General features: G+C 36.8%; 1 protein-coding gene across 2 annotated transcripts in view; it reads right to left on the bottom strand.

Moving 5' to 3' along the window:
* Focad (focadhesin) overlaps positions 1-21,192 on the bottom strand; it is a 283,866-nt gene that overhangs the window by 40,998 nt on the left and 221,676 nt on the right. For both annotated transcript variants that reach the window (XM_026397575.2, XM_077797050.1), the window contains exons 25-33: positions 20,223-20,331; positions 17,469-17,585; positions 14,859-15,097; positions 11,620-11,709; positions 5,615-5,762; positions 3,612-3,731; positions 2,049-2,171; positions 1,527-1,604; positions 775-846 (exon numbers count right to left, since the gene is read on the bottom strand). In XM_026397575.2, coding sequence (XP_026253360.2) covers positions 775-846; positions 1,527-1,604; positions 2,049-2,171; positions 3,612-3,731; positions 5,615-5,762; positions 11,620-11,709; positions 14,859-15,097; positions 17,469-17,585; positions 20,223-20,331 — 1,096 coding nt within the window. The remainder of the gene's footprint in view (positions 1-774; positions 847-1,526; positions 1,605-2,048; positions 2,172-3,611; positions 3,732-5,614; positions 5,763-11,619; positions 11,710-14,858; positions 15,098-17,468; positions 17,586-20,222; positions 20,332-21,192) is intronic.

Here is a 21,192-nt window from a genome sequence, read left to right as displayed (position 1 = left end):
ATATATGCAAAAGAGTTTTTATGTCCTGAGATTTATGTTTGCTTTTGAAAGCATGAATTACTAAAACTCCTTTATGTGGTAGATATTATAATCAGCCATATTTCATAAGAATGAAAACAAATATGCTAAATGAAAATAAAAAGATATAAAGTTCTATATAAAGAAAGACTACCAACTATGCAAACAAAGTAAGAATGCTTAAAGAAAGTTATGGCCAAATATTAGCAGGAGTTGCTTTAGGTTTCAAGGAACATCAGTGATGTTTCATTCAGTACCTTTAAATTTTAAGCAATAAACAATCATTAAAAAAATAAAAATAATAAAAGATAAAAACATTTCTTAGCAGAGGAATATGTTTATTGTCATTGTAACATTGTAACAATGACAATGATTTACCCAAATATTTTATCAATGGCCTCTGAACTAGCATCTCTTGACCATTCTTCATGGATATCTGCCCTGCCCCTGGATCACCTACTCATTTTCCTTGTCCTGAGGGCCTCCTATTCCTTGCAGGGTCAGGTGGTAATTGTTAAGAGAAATCAGTACCAACTTATCTTTTAAAAATGCCAGCTTTCTCTTTTTTCCAGAGGCAGTAGGTTTTTGTCAGTGAAAAGAGGACCAAATGGCCCTCCCAAATACCCTTTGAACTCAGCACAAATAACCAGAGATTTCCCCTATATTCTAGGTAAAACATTTTATATTATGTAATAAGATGAAGGACTAGGAAGAAAACTGTTTTTCCACCCAAGGATTTTAGATTTCTCTTCTCACCTGAGTTAAAGTTCTAATGACTTCATTAAGTCTGCCTTGAAACTGCGAAGTCTGGATGGCTTCTGACTTCAGCTGAAAGAACAAGGAGAAATATCCATCACTACCTGCCACCCCTGAAGTAAATAATTACATTCCCAGTGTATGAGTAATCATCTTCTAAGCCATGGAATAATGTATCATATGTCCTTATAAACATAAGGACAAACATATAATTCAAACACAAGGCAGCGAGCTCCTCAAAGGCAGTGCCCATGCTTTGAGATTGATTTTTTTTTTTAAGTACCTGTGCAGCGTAGCACACAGTAGTCATTCAATAAACTTCCACTGGATGAACAAAGGCACTCCTTTAGAATTACATATAAATTTACACATACATGTCCACTGTGAAATCATTTTGAAGTGAAAGAACACCTACACAGACATAAACTTAGACATTATGAATGCACACTGGTGGTTTTTGTGAATGGCTTCTGAAATTCCTTATCATTCAATCGCTTTTCTCAGGAAAACTTGGGACAAGTACCTACATTAATTTGGTTTAATTCCTACAAGCCAAATGAAACAGCAAACAAACCCTACATAAAGAATTCTTGTCCAAGAGCACTTTTTCATAGAACAAGGCATTGAAAAGCCCAGTAGAACTATTATCATGAGCACGTATTCCTCTATCATTAGCATACTAAGATAGCGGGAATTCTCCATCTATGGCTGTACACTTTTAGATTCTTCCCAACTGATAGTTCCTTTTTTACCTGCATTACATCCCCTTCAGAGCCTACCAAGGCCACCATGCCGTGGAGAGCTGCCAGGCAAAGCATTGTGGGAGTGCCCTGGAAACAAAGCATTAGAGTATGTCAAGAGGGAAGAGCTCCCTGGGCTGGGGTTCTACAAAACTTACTAACACAGAGAGAAATAAAAGGCCAAATGGTACTAAGTTGGCAGAATAAACATAATCTGTATAAGTGAAACAAAAGTGGCAACAGACTATAAACCAAATAGATTAAGGTTGAGATAAAACTGCCTTCTTGTTTTTATTTTTTAACGCATACTACTGTTTCAAAATTAAAATAGTGACAAAATAGTTTTAATACCATAATGGTTGACAGGATGCATTATTTACAAGGGATTAAAAGTCCATTCATCTCTTTTCATTTGAAATTGCCTGTTCTTTTATTGTTAAACTATGTATCTTAGCAGTTCTTATAAATTGTCCAATAAAGTAGTTCCTATTCCTTTATAAAAACATAATGTAGCATATGGGAGGTAACCTTTACCTCTGCTAGAACAGTTTTGATCCATCCAGGGAGAAGTTTGTTGCCCAAGTCTTCAGCTTTGCCATGTCCACACACAGACAAACCATGAACTACATTTCCTAATGCCAGGGAAAATCCTGAAGTCTGGTATAAATAAATAAAAACAAGACATGAGAAAAAAGAAAGACATAGATCAGAAGTATTTATATACACGCCAAAATGAGCCTTTCTAGTATCTCCTAATCCTACTTACATGTTCTATTTGTCAACCAAAAAAAAAAAAAAAATCACAGTTTTGTTATTTGTTTTTAAACCTAGACTTTGGTTGGTAACAGAAACTACAGTCATTGCAAAGAATTACCTGCAGTGAGTAGTTTATTTGGGGAAAATAATACTGCACTATTGAGCAACATATTCTGAATACAAGTGAGCAGGCTTACAAACATAACACAGTAACAATCCCATTAACCTTCAATCAGTGCATTCTGCCATAATCCAATATAGTTAATATAAGGACTTTAGAGAAAGCTTTTTTATAAAAATAATAAAATACAACTAGGGAAATTCTATAGCATGTGTAATTTTAATTTTTTAAAATCTGATTTTAGCAAAATACATATAAAATTTACCATCTAAACCATGAATACCAGTTCAGTGACATTAAGTACATTCATATTGTTGTGCAACCATATCTTTTTGTCTTGAAAATCAGAAACTCAGTTCTCATCAAACAGTAACTCCCCATTTCTCCCCCTAGTAGCCTCTGGCCACCATCATTCTACTTTTTTTTCTGGGGGGTGGGTACCAGAGATTGAACCTTAAGGCACGCTTAACCACTAAGCCACATCCCCACCCCATTTTATTTTTAATTTTGAGACAGTCTCGTGGAGTTGCTCAGGGACTTGCTAAGTTGTTGAGGCTGGCTTTGAACTTGCAATCCTCTTGCCTCAGCTTCTTGAGCCACTGGGATTATAAGCGTGTGCCATCACACCTAGCTCATCATTCTTCTTCCTGTCTCTGACTATTCTAAGCACCTCAAATAAACATGAACCGTGTAGTATTTTTCTCATGATTGGCTTATCAGAACTTCCTTTTTAAGACTGAACAATATTTTAGAGGAATCATCTTAAAGCTATTTAATTTATATGTCCTTAAATCTTTCTGTACATATTCAGTCATGAGCAGAGATTTTCTACTCCCGATTTGCTGAAGTTTGATTTGATCCAGAATTCTGTATGTATTCCTGCCTTTCCAAATGTTTTCAGCTAGCCTTCCATGACCCTTAAATTCCCTAGCCACATATGTTAAGATTACAAAATATACAGCAATGACTGGAGAAAGAAAAAAGCCTATCAAAACTTTCTGAAGCAAAGAAAAAGACATCCAGAAAGGGAGTCAGGGGATAAGGAGAGAAAAAAACATGTGTGACTATTGTCTACAGTAGTGAGAGAATAGAATAGTTAGAAGCTCTTCAGTGCTAGACAGGAAGTCTCCCCTTCTGGTCTAGCTCAGAGTCAGTTCCTAGCAGGTCCAGGCAGCAACATGAGACCCATGAAAAGCAATAATCAGGGCGGACATTCCAACCTGCTGGTTGTTTTCCACTAACAGCCGAAGCTTGTTCATAGTATCTTCAGCCTCTGTGGCTTCAATGATACCGGCACTGAATGCTGATGTGCACACACAGCTTAGGGTGTAGGCAAGCACCTGAGAGGAAAATACAGAAGAAAAATGTTTCATCACAAGACAAAACAAAGAACACAGCTCAGTTGACACAGATACTCTTGTTAAACTTCTCCTCAGAAAAAGCGTTGAATTCAAATACATTCCCCACAGCCTGGGCATTGTTTTGCTACCTAAACTTCTATTAGTATGTTTCACAACAATGTCACGATAGCAGTCACGATTCCTACTTTTTGAATCAGGGCTTTGAGGGTCAAATAGCTAGCAGACAGAAGTAGGATTTCCACCCAGGTCTTTAGTCTCTAAGTCGAAAAGGTTCCTTGCCAGGACACAGAACCTATCAATAGAAGAGGGAGACCGATGTTCACCAGCAGCGAAGGCCACTAATTGCCAGGTGCTCCATCCAAGGCCAACAGCAGAGGCAGCTTGGAGAAGAGAAGCTCCATTAAGATTCCCTAGGAGAAGTAATGGGGCATGACTGGAACAGGAACATGGGTTTAGGAGTAATATAAACTGTGTAAAATAGGGACAATACTACCTACTTCATCATCCTGGTACAAAAACATAATAAGGAAACAATGTATGAATAAACAAGTGCATAAAAATAGATAAATAGAAAAGAATGTTGGGAATGGAGACAGTACTCAGGCATGTGTCCAAATTGACCATTTACTAGTTGAGTAACTTTGAGCAAGTCACTCAATCTGAGTCTCAATTTCTGCAAGTCAAGGTTATTCACCCCCTCCCTGCTACCTCATATTTTCATAATAAAAGCCTTCCTTATAAGAATGCTGTTAAGATAAAGTGGAAAATTCAACTCCTAGCACTGATTGATGCATGAAAAATATAAGCAGTTCCCAAGGCAGAAATTGGATAATAAAACATCAGAGGGGAGAAAAAAACCTGGCTTGCTTAAGGCCTTATAAATCAAAACATCAAGGCAGACAGATGCATCAGTTATAAAAATCTTGCTTTCATTTATTAATCAAATCGTTCCTCAGTCACCAGATTTTCTCCTTTGGCTTGAAAAAAATAGGTACTTTTAAGTCACGCTCTAGCCTGCTTTAAAAATGGAAATGTAGTGCATGTCTTAGAACAAAACTTCAACCCTCTGTGCCCCAAAGAAATTCACCAATTCAACAAGTCCGATTGCTGAAAGCAGAAGAGGGAGCGGGAAACACAGCAGCCATTATGTGCTCATCAATAGCTCGTGGGCAGGCCAGGGCAAATCAGAATCTGCTCTAATGAGGGGGAGAATCTGGCCCGGCCTTGAGGTCATCCCCTGCTCCTCCCAGAGCAGAGGCAGTTCAGCTTCACCTGGGCACAGCTGACTGGCATGCCACATGCCTTGACAATTCATCCAACCGTGGTTAACACATGGGGACTGTGTCACACCAACTCCAATTCTGCATATTTTTGTACCATGACAGAAAAACTTTTCCATTAAGTGTGGGAAAGGGAATTTCCTCAATTTTTCATGCTAGTGGGCATTTTTTTAAAAAATCAAATGCCTTTCCATCTACAGTTTCTTAAGCTTATTCCTGGCTCTTTTTTAAAGTTACATTTGACTTGAGCACAATTCTAAAAATCTCCATTTAACCTTCTTCCAGAAATTGCAGCTCTTCTTAGGAAGTGCCTGCTGGTGATGCTGACTTAGGGTTTGTATTCACTGAAGGCTCTTATCTCATATGCCATATTTAAGTCTAAGTTGATTTATACAGCCGCACAATTTGAAAACCTCATGATCTAATATAGGCTGCGTGCCACTCAGATTTTCTCCTAATCTCAGTTGAAATTGAGAAAGAATTTAATTTACAGGGTTACCCAAATATAAGAAGTAGAAAATAAGCAGCAACAAGAAAACAAAAGACAGCAAAGGGAAGAAAACTGTCACCTTCTTCTCTTACCTCCTGAAATGTTCGGCTCTGGCTCCCACTATCATCTAGGTACGTGGACAGCTTCCGAAGTGATGCCGCCACATGAACTCGGGACTCCGTTTGGCTGCTGTGGCTCATGAGGGACAGAACAAGTCCAACTCCCAATATACAGCCAGTGCTGGGTGCCAAAAAAGATGAGGCATTAGCGTCACAAGGAATCTATATAACTGCTCTTACTTACCATGGGCTGTGAAACCTGAGCAAGATCTGAGGATTCTAAGTCTGCCTCAGATGTAAGTGCACCCCATGACTCAAGACAGGTACACCCACCTCTCCCTCCAACAGGAAAACCTGATGTCAAAACAGGTATTCATGGTCCTTGCTAGTACTATGTACTCACTGGACAAAAGCATGAAAATTTTGACTTAAGTTCAATGAAGAGAGTAAAAGGTGTAAAACAGCTCTATTTCTGCCCTTACAGAAATGCTGTACTCTTCCTCCACCTGCTTGTATTGAGTACACTGTGACCATCTGCACTCAGAGAGAAAGGCTAAATTTCAAGATCTGAGCCATGGACATCAGACCAATAACAGGGGAGATAAATGCAAGGCATGATTATGAGATACGGCTAAGTGATTCATGTTTCCCAGTCAACTTCAACAAGAGGAATTTCTTTCTTAAAGAAACTGTGTATTCATCTGTACACAATGACATTAATCCTTCTCTCCCCTCTGATCTCTCAGAGTACCACTGGGTCAGAAGAGAAAATGGACAAATGACAGGCTTGTCAAAAGTTACCCATGTGACAATTCAATTGGAATCTGGGGCTTTGTGCCCCATTCCTTCTGGAAGAATACATACCATTTAAAGAGAAGAATTGTTCTCTCAGAAAACTTCAAGTTAGCATGGTAAGATAATGCAGATTGTGGTGATTTTTTTCCCCCTTTCAAAAAAAAAGTTTTGTCATCATTGCTACTTTTTCAATGGAGAAAATACTGAGTCTTCCAGAAATTGCCCTGGCTCTGGTTTGGCTCACCTCTCATCATGCTATGTGCAGCTTAAGGCGTTCCAGGGCATTTCTCCAATAACGTATTTCAGTGCCCATATGTTATGTCATTTTTCTCTTAAATGGCACCCATATTCTTGGCTGATGTCCAGAACCTCATTGTTTTATGAGCATGTTAGTTACATGTCCCAACCAACACCTCTGTGTGAACAGAACATCCAAATATGATAGTAGAAACCCAGAAAAATGGACAGGTTTCAAGATTTGTTCAAGACTGAACAGAGTTCCCAGTAGAGCATGACCAGAATGGGGGAATTGAGGTTCCCAGCCTTCTGATCCATCTGCCCCTGTCCATGCCCTGCATGATGCCATGATAGGATGCTTATAAGAAGGCAATGTATCTTCAGCATATTTTTCTAGTTTCTGTTGCAAAACAATTTGGCATTATAAAATCCTTTGTAAAGAAGCTACTGAAGTAATGATCCATCATTCCTCAGGCAGAACTGCTGCTACAGCTTACACGAACTTAACAAGCTCAACTAGCATAATGCAATTCCAACCAGTTAAATCAACATCTAACATCTGAACACTGCATGCTTTGGAGACAAATCATATTTCCAAAGGAGGAAAAGCTAGTCTTGATTGGTATGAATTTAAAGCCTTTGTTTTAATTTAGAATCTACTGGGAAGTGTTTCAGCCATCTTTCTATACTGATACATATAAGAACTTGACAGAATTAGATCAAAGATATAATTAGACACAATCTCATTAATACTTTGACAAATTTGACTTTTGCTCTCACTTTTGACTATGTAATTGCTACTTATGCTTAAGATTTCAAATATTACTTCCTCAGGGACACTTTCTCTGGCCCAGCAGGGAATCTCTTTAATACTCCCCCACAGCACCCTGTACTAATTCACTTTCTACAATTTTAATTGTAAGTTCTGGTGTGGGTAATTTGGAATACTGTTTGATTTCTCTCTCTTCCCTAGCCTGCAAACTCCATGAGGGTGGGAAATTTACCTCCCTTCCTCACTAGAGTACCTATGGAATTTGACCAATATTAACAGAAAGCTGAAAAACTAATCAAATAAAGAATTTTAAGAGTCTAGAGTGATGAAAAGATCCACAGTAGGAAAAAATTAAAATGAAAAAAGAAAACAGAAGACCTGAAGTCAATGTTTGGTAGTAGGCAAAATTTATGAGTGGTAAAACTAGCTGAACGAATCATCTAAGATTTAATCAACAAAATATAAAAATATGAATCCTATTAGCTGCCATACTAATTTAAATTAAGAAAGACAGCTGCTGGGTTTATGTTTAGAAAGAATTTTTCTCAAAGTTCACTCAAGTAAGAATTGGTGCTTATCTTTCTAAATAAATAGGTGTCTAGGTTCTGCTTTTCAAGCTATCCTGGGTACACAAGAATCTCTATGCCCTGGACTGAAGTTCCTCCCTTAGCATCCCAAGATATACAGGTACAAAGGCTTAGAAAAGGAAATCTAAGTTCCTAGTACACATTCACCTAAAAATTATTACCATAATTACTCTTATTCTTAGACAAGGTTATGATTCTATTCATGGTGACAACATCAGTTAATTAACTGCTGAATACACAACCTAACTCTGTGTGTGTGTGGGGGGGTATATGTGCATATATATATGTATGTGTATGTATATATGCACCAATATAAATGTTAGATTGTATGTATGAGGTGACCTTCTAAATAGTTTGTCTACATTTTCCAGTATGCACCTAGAAGGTATTCCTAAAACTTTAGTCCTTCTAATTTCTAAATCTCCTATATGTTAATGGGCTTACTTTTGTCCTAAGTCATAAAGATTTTCCTAAAAAATAACTTTTAGTTAATTATAGACAACAACTATGTGATTAGTTCACCACTGTCACACATTTGTTCACTATAGGCTCTTTTTAATATGCTTGTCAGCTCTAAATCAAGAATAACTTGGGCAGAGGAATCTTACCCATCTTACTGTCCATGGGGGGGGGGGGTGGATGTTTGTTGGTGTCTCAGACCAGTAAAGTATAATACTGGATACAAATAAAATTAAGCATTTGGAATTAGTAACAATAAGAATGGTAACGAATGACAGAATTTAAGCTTTAAAATTCCATATTCTATTGTCATCATTTGTTTTAATCTTTTATCAGAGTATATTAAATTATCACCAGAAAAAGAAGTCTTGAAAAGCAATGAAATTCTGATACATGTTGTTATATCAACTGAGATGTGATGATATATTTTGCTAAACTGACCAGAGATGAATTGTTAATTCCCTAGTTTATTGTTGACAATCCTGCAGATTAAGTACAAGGCCATCTCATAATTAGTTCTAACAACAGTTAACATTTGTATAGTGCTTTGCCCTTTAGAAAGTGCTATACAAATGTGATTGTATCTGTAAAAGCTCAATAGTAATTAACCAAAGCTCCTGTCTTGGAAGGACAGCACAACAGGGCTGTAAGGACTGCAATGACCCAATGAGCCACCACTAGATGGCAGCAGAAGGTTAGTGCTAGGACCACAAAGGAGAGCCAGACCAGGTGCTGGACTCTCAGCAGGAATTTATCCATTAAATCAGAGAAGCGTGGCGAATTTGCTCTGGGTGAATTCTACCACTTGAGGTAGCGCAGCACTCCCAGATCTATTAACCACCTCCCACTAATGTTTCCACTATTTCACTGGAGGAAGGACTGCTCTAGACTCCTACAATCTCATTAGAGAGACAGTACTTTACACCACTAGCTAGATGGTATTCAGGCCTGAGCCTGGTTAAAAAGCAGAGAAAATAACTTTTAGTTAATGATAGACAACAATTGCATGTCAGAAAACAGTAAGCAAAACAACATACTGTCAAATGTCAAATTGCTTTCTACTGAAATGTGTTCTCCACACCATACTATGCAGGAGAAAAAAGGGATTGGAAGAGAGATGACCTAAGTGTTTCTTTTAGTTGTGCCACATATTAAGCTATGACCTTGAAAAAAGTCTCTCCTGAGAGGTTAATTTTCTTTATCCATAAACCAAAGTGATGATAATCTTGCTTTAACACCATATTTAGGTGGTGATAAGGACTTAACTACATGAAAAACAGATATGGAAATGCCTAGTTCAGCATGTACTTACTGCTCAGTAAGTATCAGCTGAAGCTGAAACCAAAAACAGAACTACACGTAGGACTGACATCCACAAAGCATCAGGGATGAGAAAATGCTAAACATCATCAACTACAGGAATAGCAGGAGTTTGAAAGGATAGAGGAAAGTCTTCTTGCATCCCTGAGTCTCTAATTGGCTCTGATACACAAGGAAGTTTTCACTAAACAGGTAGGAAATTTCTCTATTCTGCTTCCCTGAGCAGTACTATTCTCTTATCTAGGCCCATCCTTCCTCCCCCTCCCCAATTCAGTTGTTCATTAAGAATGTAAGAATCAAGAAAAAAGAATAAAGAAACAAGAATTTCATTAATAATAAAAATAAAGTTTAAAGTTAAATATGCTTAGACAAGTGAAGTTTTTAAGTGCATAAATACTTAAAATGTGGCTAAGTCCACTATCCCACTGTTCTCCTTACATTCAAAGAACTTTCTTGAAAACAAATGGGCATAAAACATGAAAGCCATTCCTGAGATTTTTTCAACTGGCTGAAAATGTACAGAATCTTAATTACAACTTTTTCCCAATTCATAATATCCTGAACTACAGCTATGATGAACATCTTTGGAGAGGGGGTCAGGAGGAAGAGAAATAAAAACATAAAAATATCTTATTCCTTAGTTCTAAGAAGCAACAACACCAATGCATGCATTAGGCTAAACAATCTCAACTCATCATTTGGTCCAAATAGCAACTAAATGTCCATATAACTCCCATTAATCATTTTCTATATTCAACAGATTTCAAACATGCCATCAAACTCTCTTTTCTCCTATTGAAATATCTTAAGACGTCATGTGATCCCTAAAGTGTTTCTTGATAAACTGGGTGAGTGTCATTAACAGTCTTAACCTGCACATGGTGAAGATTTTATAACTATCACCCCCTAAGTGGACATTTGACTTTATTTACTCATGAGGAAATCTTTTATACCTGCACCTCCTTCACCATTTCATTTATTCCTTTGTTAGTCTGAATCTAACAGGCTCCAGATCAAATAAATGTAGCTTTAGGTCATAAGTTGCTGAAGGCCAGAAATGTCAACACTGATTTAATTCACATTTGAACAGTGACCATAATCACAAAAGTTAAATGAGTGCTTATCCTCTATTGTATCTTCTAGAAAAAAGGAGCTCCAGAGAATTCAAAGAAGGTAAGATGTGGGTCCTCGATGGCACTAATATTTCTAAAAGCCTAATTGGAACCATGTATTTATTCATCCACACAAGTCAGTTGAAACATTAAATGAGGAAGCTTAATATTGCTTTTAAATAACCTTTCCTGATTTTTTTGGTTATCTTTTAATACTGGAATGAAAAAATGTCTTAGATTTTAAGATATTTAGTTTAATAGGCAAAATCTTGAAAAAGCATGAGGTCTGCAAGGGATAGGTAAAGCAGGTTGGGAATAAGAAAGTGTGTTTCCATTTTAATTCCTCAGCCAATAGGTTACACAGAGAAATATAAATCACCATTGAAAGGCTCTCAAGCCCAATCAAATTCAAATGACTTCAACAGATCTTTTAAAAGGTTAAGTCATGCATTCAAGTCCTCAGATACATGCCTCATATTATAAATAAAAGACAAAACCAAGGTATTAGCAACACAAAGACTAAGCCATGAAATGATATTTGTTGCATTGTATTCAAGTAAACTATTGCAGAAACATGGTTTTCAAAACAAGTAAGCTCTAATCACAGGGTTTTAAAAGTAGCATTATTACTGAAAATTCTCTACAAAGAAATTCAAGATCAAATCCTGCAACTATTTCTCCACAGCATGCAAGATTTACAGCAGAGTAGGAGCCAGTCTTTAAGTACTTATTAGAGAGAAAATGGAAACTACATACTTATATTCAAGACTAGTGTCAAAGCAGCAGTTCTCCAGGGCATCCAAGGACTTCATCAGAAGAAGGTTCATCTGTTGGCCAGATATATCACTGGATAATGACCAAGGGAAAAGGTGAATTACTAATAATCATTTGACTGGTCAAAATACTTAACATAAAATATTTGTTCTCATTTTTCTATTGGAAATGCCAGCATTTCTTTAAGAACAAAAATAATAAATAATTCATGTATGCTGGGCAAGTGGTAGACCATTTGCCCAGCATACATGAAGCCACAGGTTTGATCCCCAGCATCTTTGCTAAAAAAAAACCCCACAAATAATTTTAAAAAATTGAAGTGAGTGACAATAATATTGGTGATTCACACATGCTCATTTTGTAGATAGAGAAACTGAGCCACAGATTATTTAATAATTAGGTTTCTACGCAGTATAACTACTATATACTAGACAGTATAATGAACCAGTAAACCCCCAAACTCCTACTTTTAATTTTTCTCAGCATATTCACAATTAAAATCACCAAATAAGAAGAACCAAAGTCAAAATTCCAAATATTGCTAAGAAGGTAAAAATGATTTTCTGCAGAATATTTAATAATTTTTAAGCTGATATGGTCATCAATCATTCCAAACCTCTTTCTTGCAAAGACTGACATTCCTGATTTCACGTTTCAATTTTGTAGGTTGGCAGTGCTATTCCTTTGCTTACATATATTTTAAACAGGAAAAAACTTCTAGCCCTACATTTTTCTGCTTTTATATAATAAGTGATGTGTGTTCTTTTAATTGTCTTGGTGAGAAATAAGACTGGTATAGTAAAAATTTAAAAGGTAGCTCTATGGCAGCTTTTCCAGGTAGAGCTGTGGTCATCACCGACAATTTCATTATCCAGAGGTCCCTACATCTCAGCTCTCATGCTACTGTCTCAGATCATATGAGGTGGAATCTAGCCCCAGGAATGCCAACCAGCCAGAGTGTACCTTAAACAACAGGGTCTTAAACCAAGACTATAGCACTGGTGCCCAAGGTGAAGGATGACATTTTGTGAAGGGAGAGAAACATGCCCACACACAGCCCCACACAGAGTTAATTGCTTTTGTTTAAATAAGTCCTATTGAAGTTGTTCTCTAGAGTAAAATTTTCTTAAATATCCTAAACAAATGCTAACGAGATCATATTTGTATCCTCTGGAGGTTATGTCAGAAGGAAGAAGCCTGAAATAATATACTTCTCTGAATAAATCCTAGATTGGATTTTAAATTTAGGACGTTTTCTCATAAACCTTAAAAAAAAAAAAAAACAAGGATTGTCATAGTTTTCTTCTACAGGATGATTTTTCCCTTTTTAAAAACCAATATATGGTCCTAATCCTTTTCCCATTAAGGGATCATTTGGAGCCACTTATTTGGTGTTATTGACTGAATTCAGAGTCAATCTTTCTCAAATCATTTACCTTTTTATTTTTAAAAAAGGCAACTTTCTTCAAAAATATTATTATCAGGTGACTCTGTAGTTACCTAATGAACATCTGTTAATACATAAAAGCAAATATTTCAGATTCCTCTGCTCCAAAAAGTTAGAAAGGTGGGAGACATGAATACATTAGTGACTGCAATGCTAATACACAGGCCACGAAGAGGAGGATGCTATCAACATAGGAAGAGTAGGCAATGTTACAATCTGCCATTATTCTGGGGGTGCTCAGCTATGCAAAGCTGAGCATTTTCTGCATACAAAAATTCAAGTAAGATAGACAGCAGCGGAAGGAAATCTAGGAACCATGGACATGGGTGGTGGAGAAATCACCGCAGGGTTTTCAGATAGCATGATTAATGCAAACTTGATGGCCCTTAAAACCAGCAGCATTTCACCCTAAGTTAATGAAGAGACAGGACAGGATAAAATAAGTTGCCTTGTGTTAACTGACACAGCTCATTTTTAGTTGTAAAACACAATGCTTAAAAGATACCCAGGAAGGAGCTGGAACACAAATGGTGAAGAGAATGCCATTTGTAGCCTAGTAGCAAAGGGGGAAAATTCCCTTTCAGACTGCAGGTGTTTAGAAATACTTCCTGTTCTACCGCACAAACAAGATGCACACAAGGGGTGTTCACTATTGTGGTTGTTTGTATCTAGAACCAGGCCCCCTTTTTATAGGGGGCAAGTAACTAGGGATTAAATCCAGAGGTGTTCTACCACTGAGATACATCCCTATCCCTGAGGCTGGTCTTGAACTTGTGATCCTTCTGCTTCAGCCTCCTGGCATTTATGTATTAAAGCCAGAGAACAAAATGAATATTCTGTGTATGTTTTCTTTGGGTTGGCAGAAACTCACTCAGTCACCCCCATCACCTGACAGATGTTTTTAGAGTTGAAAATGATCATCTAAAATCTACTGCTTCCCCTGAACAACAGCAATTCTCATAAAAGTTCCGCATATTAATGTTTATGCAAAAAAATGTCAACTACAAATGTAACCATTAGTTTCAAACTGCAATCAAGCCAGATATATAAAATTCTAAGGTTTGTTGTAGTAAAGAATAAACAGTATGAACAAAAAAATTAAAGCAGATTAATGGGCAAGAAAACTTTCCCAGTTAGTGGAATTTTCCACCAGGGTTTTTTGCTATTCCATTAGCTCCATTCAAAGGTAAAGCTAGCAGTCCAAAAATGAACAATCAAGCTGAATAAAGCACACAGTATAATATGCACAGATTAAGACTCTTTAAGGATTATTAAAATGTAGCCAGGGCACGGGATGAAAGCTATGGTTAAAGCCGGGTACATGGAGTTCTCAGGTGATTCAGTGATTCCCAATACATCTCAGGCACAAGGGATACGCCAATCCTTTCCACTCATTTTACAGTAATATTAATGAGGGGTCAGCAGTCATTTCTAACACATGTAAATAAAAAAGAAGAAGTTTTCTCTACTTACAGCACCATAAGATTAGACTTTCACTCATGTTTCTTCTACAGATGTACTCAGAGCTTGTTTTAAGCATGAAATGACATCCAAGCAACCAATCACTTGAATAGAAACCCTTATAAGGCATTAGTATATACATGATGGTATTTTAGAAAGAAATCACCCATAAAGAAGAATAAAGAATCAAGTTGCACATCTCAACAAGTTTAGCAGCCACATATTGCTTAGATCTAGTGTTTAGGTACGTGTATGCAAAGTCCTCCACCTAAATCGTAAACGGAAAAAATAGGAATATTTTAATATTCCATACCTGAGTTTCTCCTCGCACAAGCGAGAGAGAAACATCCCCAAAGCAAGGCCCATCTGGATTTGCACGGCTTGAGATTCATCAGCACTTGGTTTCCCAGGTAACCTGGCAGTCAGCATGTTCAGGATTTCCTCAACCTTCTCTTTGCAAGAGATAATGAAAACTGGCACAAGGAGAGACAAAGCCGTGGCGGCAGCAGAACGGGCAATGGCACTAGCTGTGTTTTCACCAGAATAGGATTTCTAGGACATGCCAGAGAGAGAAAAAAGGGGTTAGCCTTTTGTTTAAAACACGAAGGAAGCATACCTATCACAAAGGGAGGCTCAACAATACCAGCTTCTCATAGATCCGCCCCTGCAGACCAAAAACAAACAAAAATAAATCTGCATGTGTTTGCTATAGATTCTTTTCACTCCATGAAAGAATTTCCTCCTAATCAGTTAACTAATAACGTCTTTTAAGTTTGAAAAATGAAATTATAAGTATCTTATGTTTAGAAACTGTGAATTCTCTCACTAGAAGAACTGAAATAATTTTGGTGTTTTTAAAAGCTCACATAATATACCTACTGAAAAATTCAAAGTGAAGCTATCTGACCCGGTTATAAAAGTCCAGAAAGCTGGGAGTTTTCAAAGAAAGAAAAAGAAAGTGGGTGGGGAGGACTTTAAGTTTAGTATGAAGAAATGTTGTGAGTTTAGCACAAGGATCTATTGGCACATCTCCCAAAATTTTTGGTGGGAACACTTCCCAGTAGATGGATTATTTCCTACAGGGGGTTAATTCCTTTTAATTAAAAAGGAAGTTGAAATCCTAAAAGCCTCTGCTTACAAAGCAATAACCAGCATTCAAAATGAAATGGAGAGCTCTATATGCTCCTTCTTATATGTAATTATGGGAAAGAAAGGAGTAACAGCCCTAATAAAATGTCAGGGCAGCTGACTATGAACGGCTTCTATAAGAAGGCAGTGTTAGAGAACGCCATCAGATAGTGCATGCATTTGTAAATGTGTCTCAGGTGGGAAGTGAAGCCCCTTTATCACTCCTCACTATTATCTGATTTAAACTTGCAGACATACCATAAAGGCAGTGTTGTCCCTTGCAGTCAATGCACGTTAAAATGTGTTTTTAATTCTACACCTATTAGTTCTCAAAGCTCTAGTACTTTAAGGATAAAAAAATCAAACATGTACCAAGTTATACTTTAAGTTATTACAGCACTCTTAAAATGACAATGTTACTCAAAATGACTCAGCTGCTAGGACACAGGAAATAAAGGAAGTGAATTTTGAAAGAGGGCTTTGAAAAGTAAAATAATGTAAAAATCACAAAGGTAAGAGGAACCCTGAGCTGACTAGAAAAGAGATTATCTTATTGGTTTGCAAGAACTAAGCAGAATTATTATAAATCTCATAAAATGTCCTGTTCTAGTTAATATCCAAGCCAGAGAGTTATTACAAAAATCCGCCCATTTGCTTCTAAACAAGTTAAACAAATTAACATAAAGAAATTACCTCTTTGAACAAACTCCACCATCCCATTTAATTCTACATTATCTGGCAAGACATTTTTTGTCCTCAACAACAGTTAAAAATCTAGCATCAGACCCTAAGCCCCAGATGAATACATACCAAGGGCAGGAAGAGAAAGGCACACGAAATGTACAGAGAAGACCATAGGCAGTGGATTTCAGGCTAAATTCATGATCTTAGCAACAGTTCAGGATGTAGGCTATAGTTCTATTCAAATTAACTCTAATCCTCTGCCACTCAGCTGATTGTCCCATGATCACTGTAATTCCCTAAGCAATGGATATTGATAGGGCAGAACCAAAATAATTCTACACAGACGCAATAATTCTGCATGTCACAACCAATAAAGGAAAAATTAAACAAACAAGTGTGTTTTCATTTTGCTTCAAATCTTAGGACACAAGCTTGAAAACTGAGACTGACTAGGTAACAGGTGCTTTTTTATGATTTTTATATTTACAGAATATCTCACTCTTTTCACAATATTTTTACAAAACAAACAACTTGATCCTCACAATCTTTTAGAAAGTCGTGAATGAATTATTTTTTTCCTTTGGTTTACAAGTAAAGAAAATACGAATGATAGGGATTAAGTGCCAAATCAACAGTCACAAAACTAGTTAGGGGTAGAGCTGCAATTATTATAGGTGATTTTATTCAAGCCTCTCATTTTATAAATAAAGACAAAAAGGTCCAAAGATATTAAGAGCACTACTCATGAACATGTGCCTTGAAATGAAAAAAATTGAACAGAAACTCCAAGTCCCCATATTTCAGTCAATGTTTATTCTCTGACGACTGTAGCTTTTATTCCAACTATAAATTTAAAAAACCTACGGAGCTTTCAGAATGCTGATTCCCACAGTTCATTCAGAGCAACTAAATCAGAGGTGGGACCTACACATCAGTTTTTCTTTAAACACACACACACACACATACACACACATTTCCCCTGGTAATTCTAAAATACAACTAAAACTAAGAATTACTAAACTATAGCATGGATTTCATCTGACCAACTGATGTCAATATAGTTAGCCCCTGGCTTTTCTAATCATTTTTTTTTTCCATTTCTTACACTTACATGATAAAAGCAGGAGAAAAGCTGTCCTCTGGGTTGGTAATGGCTATCCACAATGACCAGGAGAGTATCAAGCACCATGGAAACCCATTCTTTCATTGGAAGGAAATTAGGTTGAACCTGTAGATGAACAACATAAAATGGTAAGGGAAAGAAAAAAAATAAATTTAAACATTATTTTGAGATCTAGAGTACAATACCTTCTGTGTTAAATAATGAAGTGCTATTATCAAAAAGTAAACTTCATCTGCTTAGGCCATTATGTGAATAATATGGAACAAACACACATCTTCACCTTTCCGCAATAAGATTTATCTTCTATGCAAGATTTAGCAAAAGAAGGGAGATAGGGGCTGCAAAATAGAACATATCCAAAGCTGGGGCTGGGGTGATAGCTCAGTGGTAGAGTGCTTGCCTAGCACATGTGAGGCCCTGGGTTCGATCCTCAGCACCACATACAAATGAATAAATAGAATAAAGGCATTAAAAAATATTTCCTTTAAAAAAAAATATCCAAAGCCATTTGGAGCTCTATGTTCAATTATGATAAAAATAATGTGGAGGTTAAAGAGAGAGATGTGCAAAAAAGCAATTCAAGATTTCTTTATTTTATGATTTGTCATTTTACAAAGAGGAAATCAACCTACAAAAGTTTGATCAACATCTCTAACATTTTGCTTACTATTACCATGTAGTTGTCCTTCAAGAATCCTGACAACATTCACCTAGTCAATTGCAAATTAGGAAAATATAAATGGTCTCCAGTTTGGAAAAGGAGATGAAAGAGAAAGCAAAAACAAATCAACAAAACTCCATTCATTATAAAGAAAACTTGGCTATAAAAAATCATTCATTACCCCAGATGTCAAAAGCATTCATCAACGTATATGGTAAAACTCAGGTCATACAAATGGTAAAGGTTAACCAGGTGTTGAGTATCTCCTTGGGATTCAACTCCTTGAATCAAATACAGCTTTCGTCTTCATATCTTTAGTTTTTGAATGAAGTCTAAAACTTTCAACTTTAATGAAATAATGGGATCTTGAGTTTGAATTGAGTGATAGCCAAAGACAAAATCATCGAAAATAAAAGCAAAGCCTTAGCCTTAGGCTGGGTTGAAGAGGGGTGAGTAAAGAAGAATGAGACAGACTAGAACTCAATCTCTGAACTTTTTCAGTTGTTATTGGAGCAAATTAACTACACAGTTAAGCATAATTAACACCAATGTGAAGGAGCACAGAAAGGGGAATTAACTTTTTAGATTGTTGATCTACTTAGTGTGTAGTCTCTGCTATAGTATTCAGAGAAATGAAATAATTACTCTAGATTTTTTTCATCATTCTCATCATTACAATAGTATTGAATTTAAAGTTAAACATTCATATGCAAACTAATAACATTTTTGTCACTCATGTAATAATCCCATAGCTTCTTTCTCTTCTCCACATGTAATATCCACAGCAGCTATTCTCTTGTTTAATAATAGTAATAGTTCCCTTTGGAGAATTCCCTGTTCTCCATTATTTGAAACTTGGTTCAATACTCGATCAGGCTACCTCCCAACCTACCCTAGCAGTGAGCATAGGATCCTGAGACTCTGAATTGTGCATGATTGACACAAGGTCAATAAGTGACTGGAATTGAGCTACCCAAGTGAGAGTGGTCTGCTGAGATCATTCACGGGTACCTGATGCCTGACTCCTGAAGTTGCTTAGGTTCCTGCTCCCCTCAAAACCTAGTTTTTAAGCTTAGACTTCAACTCCACAGGCTTGCAGATTCCATATCCTTCTACCTACTTTTTTATTTAAATGAGTCAGAGTTGGTTTCTCTGCAACCAAAAAACCACAAAAAGCAAGTAAACATGGCTCATAAGACATTCCTCCAGGACAAAGGAAGCTGAGTAACACTGAATAAAGCATCAACCTTCCCAGCAAGAACTGATGATGAGATGCTGGTGTTATTACTGAGAGATTAGTATCTACCAGCAGTTGTGCTTTATATATATTAATTCATTTAATCCTTACAGCAATACTATCTGGTAAGTATTGACACCCCCATTTTACAGACATGGAAATAAGCTTTGAAAGTAGAGAGTACTACAAATAAACCATAGAGCTAACAAGTGCAAGTAATAAGATTTATTATCTACCCCAAAGCCTATATCTTTGACCCAATCAGTTACACTATCTCCGGATAATGATAGCTACCAGATAATGGAGCTTAACATAAGAATAAATCCATGCCTTTTTATTTTGACAGATATGAATTATCTGAGAAAGTACATGGGAAATGAACACTGGCCAACTTGCCACATGTTTAATTAAGAAATAAATATCTTACAAAAATGAATAGGCACTTTATCATTGACATCTACAATTAAAATGCAAAGTACGGTTTTATTCATTCTGTAAACACTGCTTATTTTTCATATTTTGACAGCACTGTTCACTTTCAGTAAGCCTAGTTAACCTCCTAAGATTGGTTACCACTGATGTAATCACAAAAAGACAACCTCTGTTGCATAAAATTGGCACCTTCAAATGGAAATGACCACTTAACTGTGATGGAGAAAACAACAGTAAAGTAGCAAACAGAAGTCAGGAAGATGTCGGGCTCACAATGCAGAGGCTCATCAAGTAGGGGAACCTGGTGCTGCAATCACAGAATCTAGCCTTGCAAATCCAGGGCCAGGCCACCTAACACGGAGCTCAGGGAGACACAATCTAAGCCCACCTGGTTTAAATCACCCTAACTCACCTCCAGGACCCCATCAGAGTCTGAGGCGAGGCTGGCTTCATGTTTGGATAGGACGACAGCAAGGCTGCTTAAGGCTAACAGTGCGTTGCCTTTGACCACTGGGCTCTCCCTGTTTAAGAGAAAAAATTTCCACAAGAGCACTTAGGGGCATTAATCAGGAGAAGAGAAAGAGCTATCATAGGAGGACAGATGCAACAAAAGCACTTTCATTCCTGCACAGAGCCTTGTAAGTGCAGTTCTGTTTGTCCCCTGATGCTAACAACTTCTATCCTAATAGGACTGCTGATTTTTAATTCTTACTTGTCAATATAGAGTCATTATGAAATTTGGAAACTTTAAAAATCCAAGCTCACATATCTAACATCTTCCTTGCTAAAATTTTATTCTGTTGCTTGACATGACATTTCCCAAGCTATCTTCTTCTGTGTCATCCTTAGCCAATTTAAATTTATTGATTTGTTCTGAAAACACACCCAAGGACAATTATGTGAATAAGCGGAGCAGAATGGAATGGCCTCTGGCTTTTTTGAAGCACTGGTGTGTGGAACCAGCCTCTCTTGAACCACTTCAGACAGCACACTTTACTTGCAACTTGACACAAGGCATCTCTCCTCAGTCATTATCATTCTCTCTTTCTTTTAATATTTCAAAGCCAGCAACCCTAAAGCCAGTTGCAATACAATTTGGAGATGTAAAATAAAATGCCAAAAACAAACAAAAAAACCCAAAAACCCTGTTTTGACTAAGAGTTGTTCTATTATTCATTCAAATGATAGTTCTCTAATACTAGCAACAAAAATTTTATTTTTGACTTCAGGATTTGACATGAAGAAAACTAAATATTTCTCATACATACTCAGCATTTGAAAGTCTACATTTATTATTATTCTATAATCCTAAATCAATCCTATAGAAGAAAGTACTTAATGAGGCATTGATGAGATTCTGTTGTCTGACACATCTGTCATAA

The sequence above is a fragment of the Urocitellus parryii genome, chromosome 4 (assembly GCF_045843805.1).
Source record: "Urocitellus parryii isolate mUroPar1 chromosome 4, mUroPar1.hap1, whole genome shotgun sequence".
Taxonomy (NCBI): Eukaryota; Metazoa; Chordata; class Mammalia; order Rodentia; family Sciuridae; genus Urocitellus; species Urocitellus parryii.
This window is presented reverse-complemented; position numbering and strand designations above follow the sequence as displayed.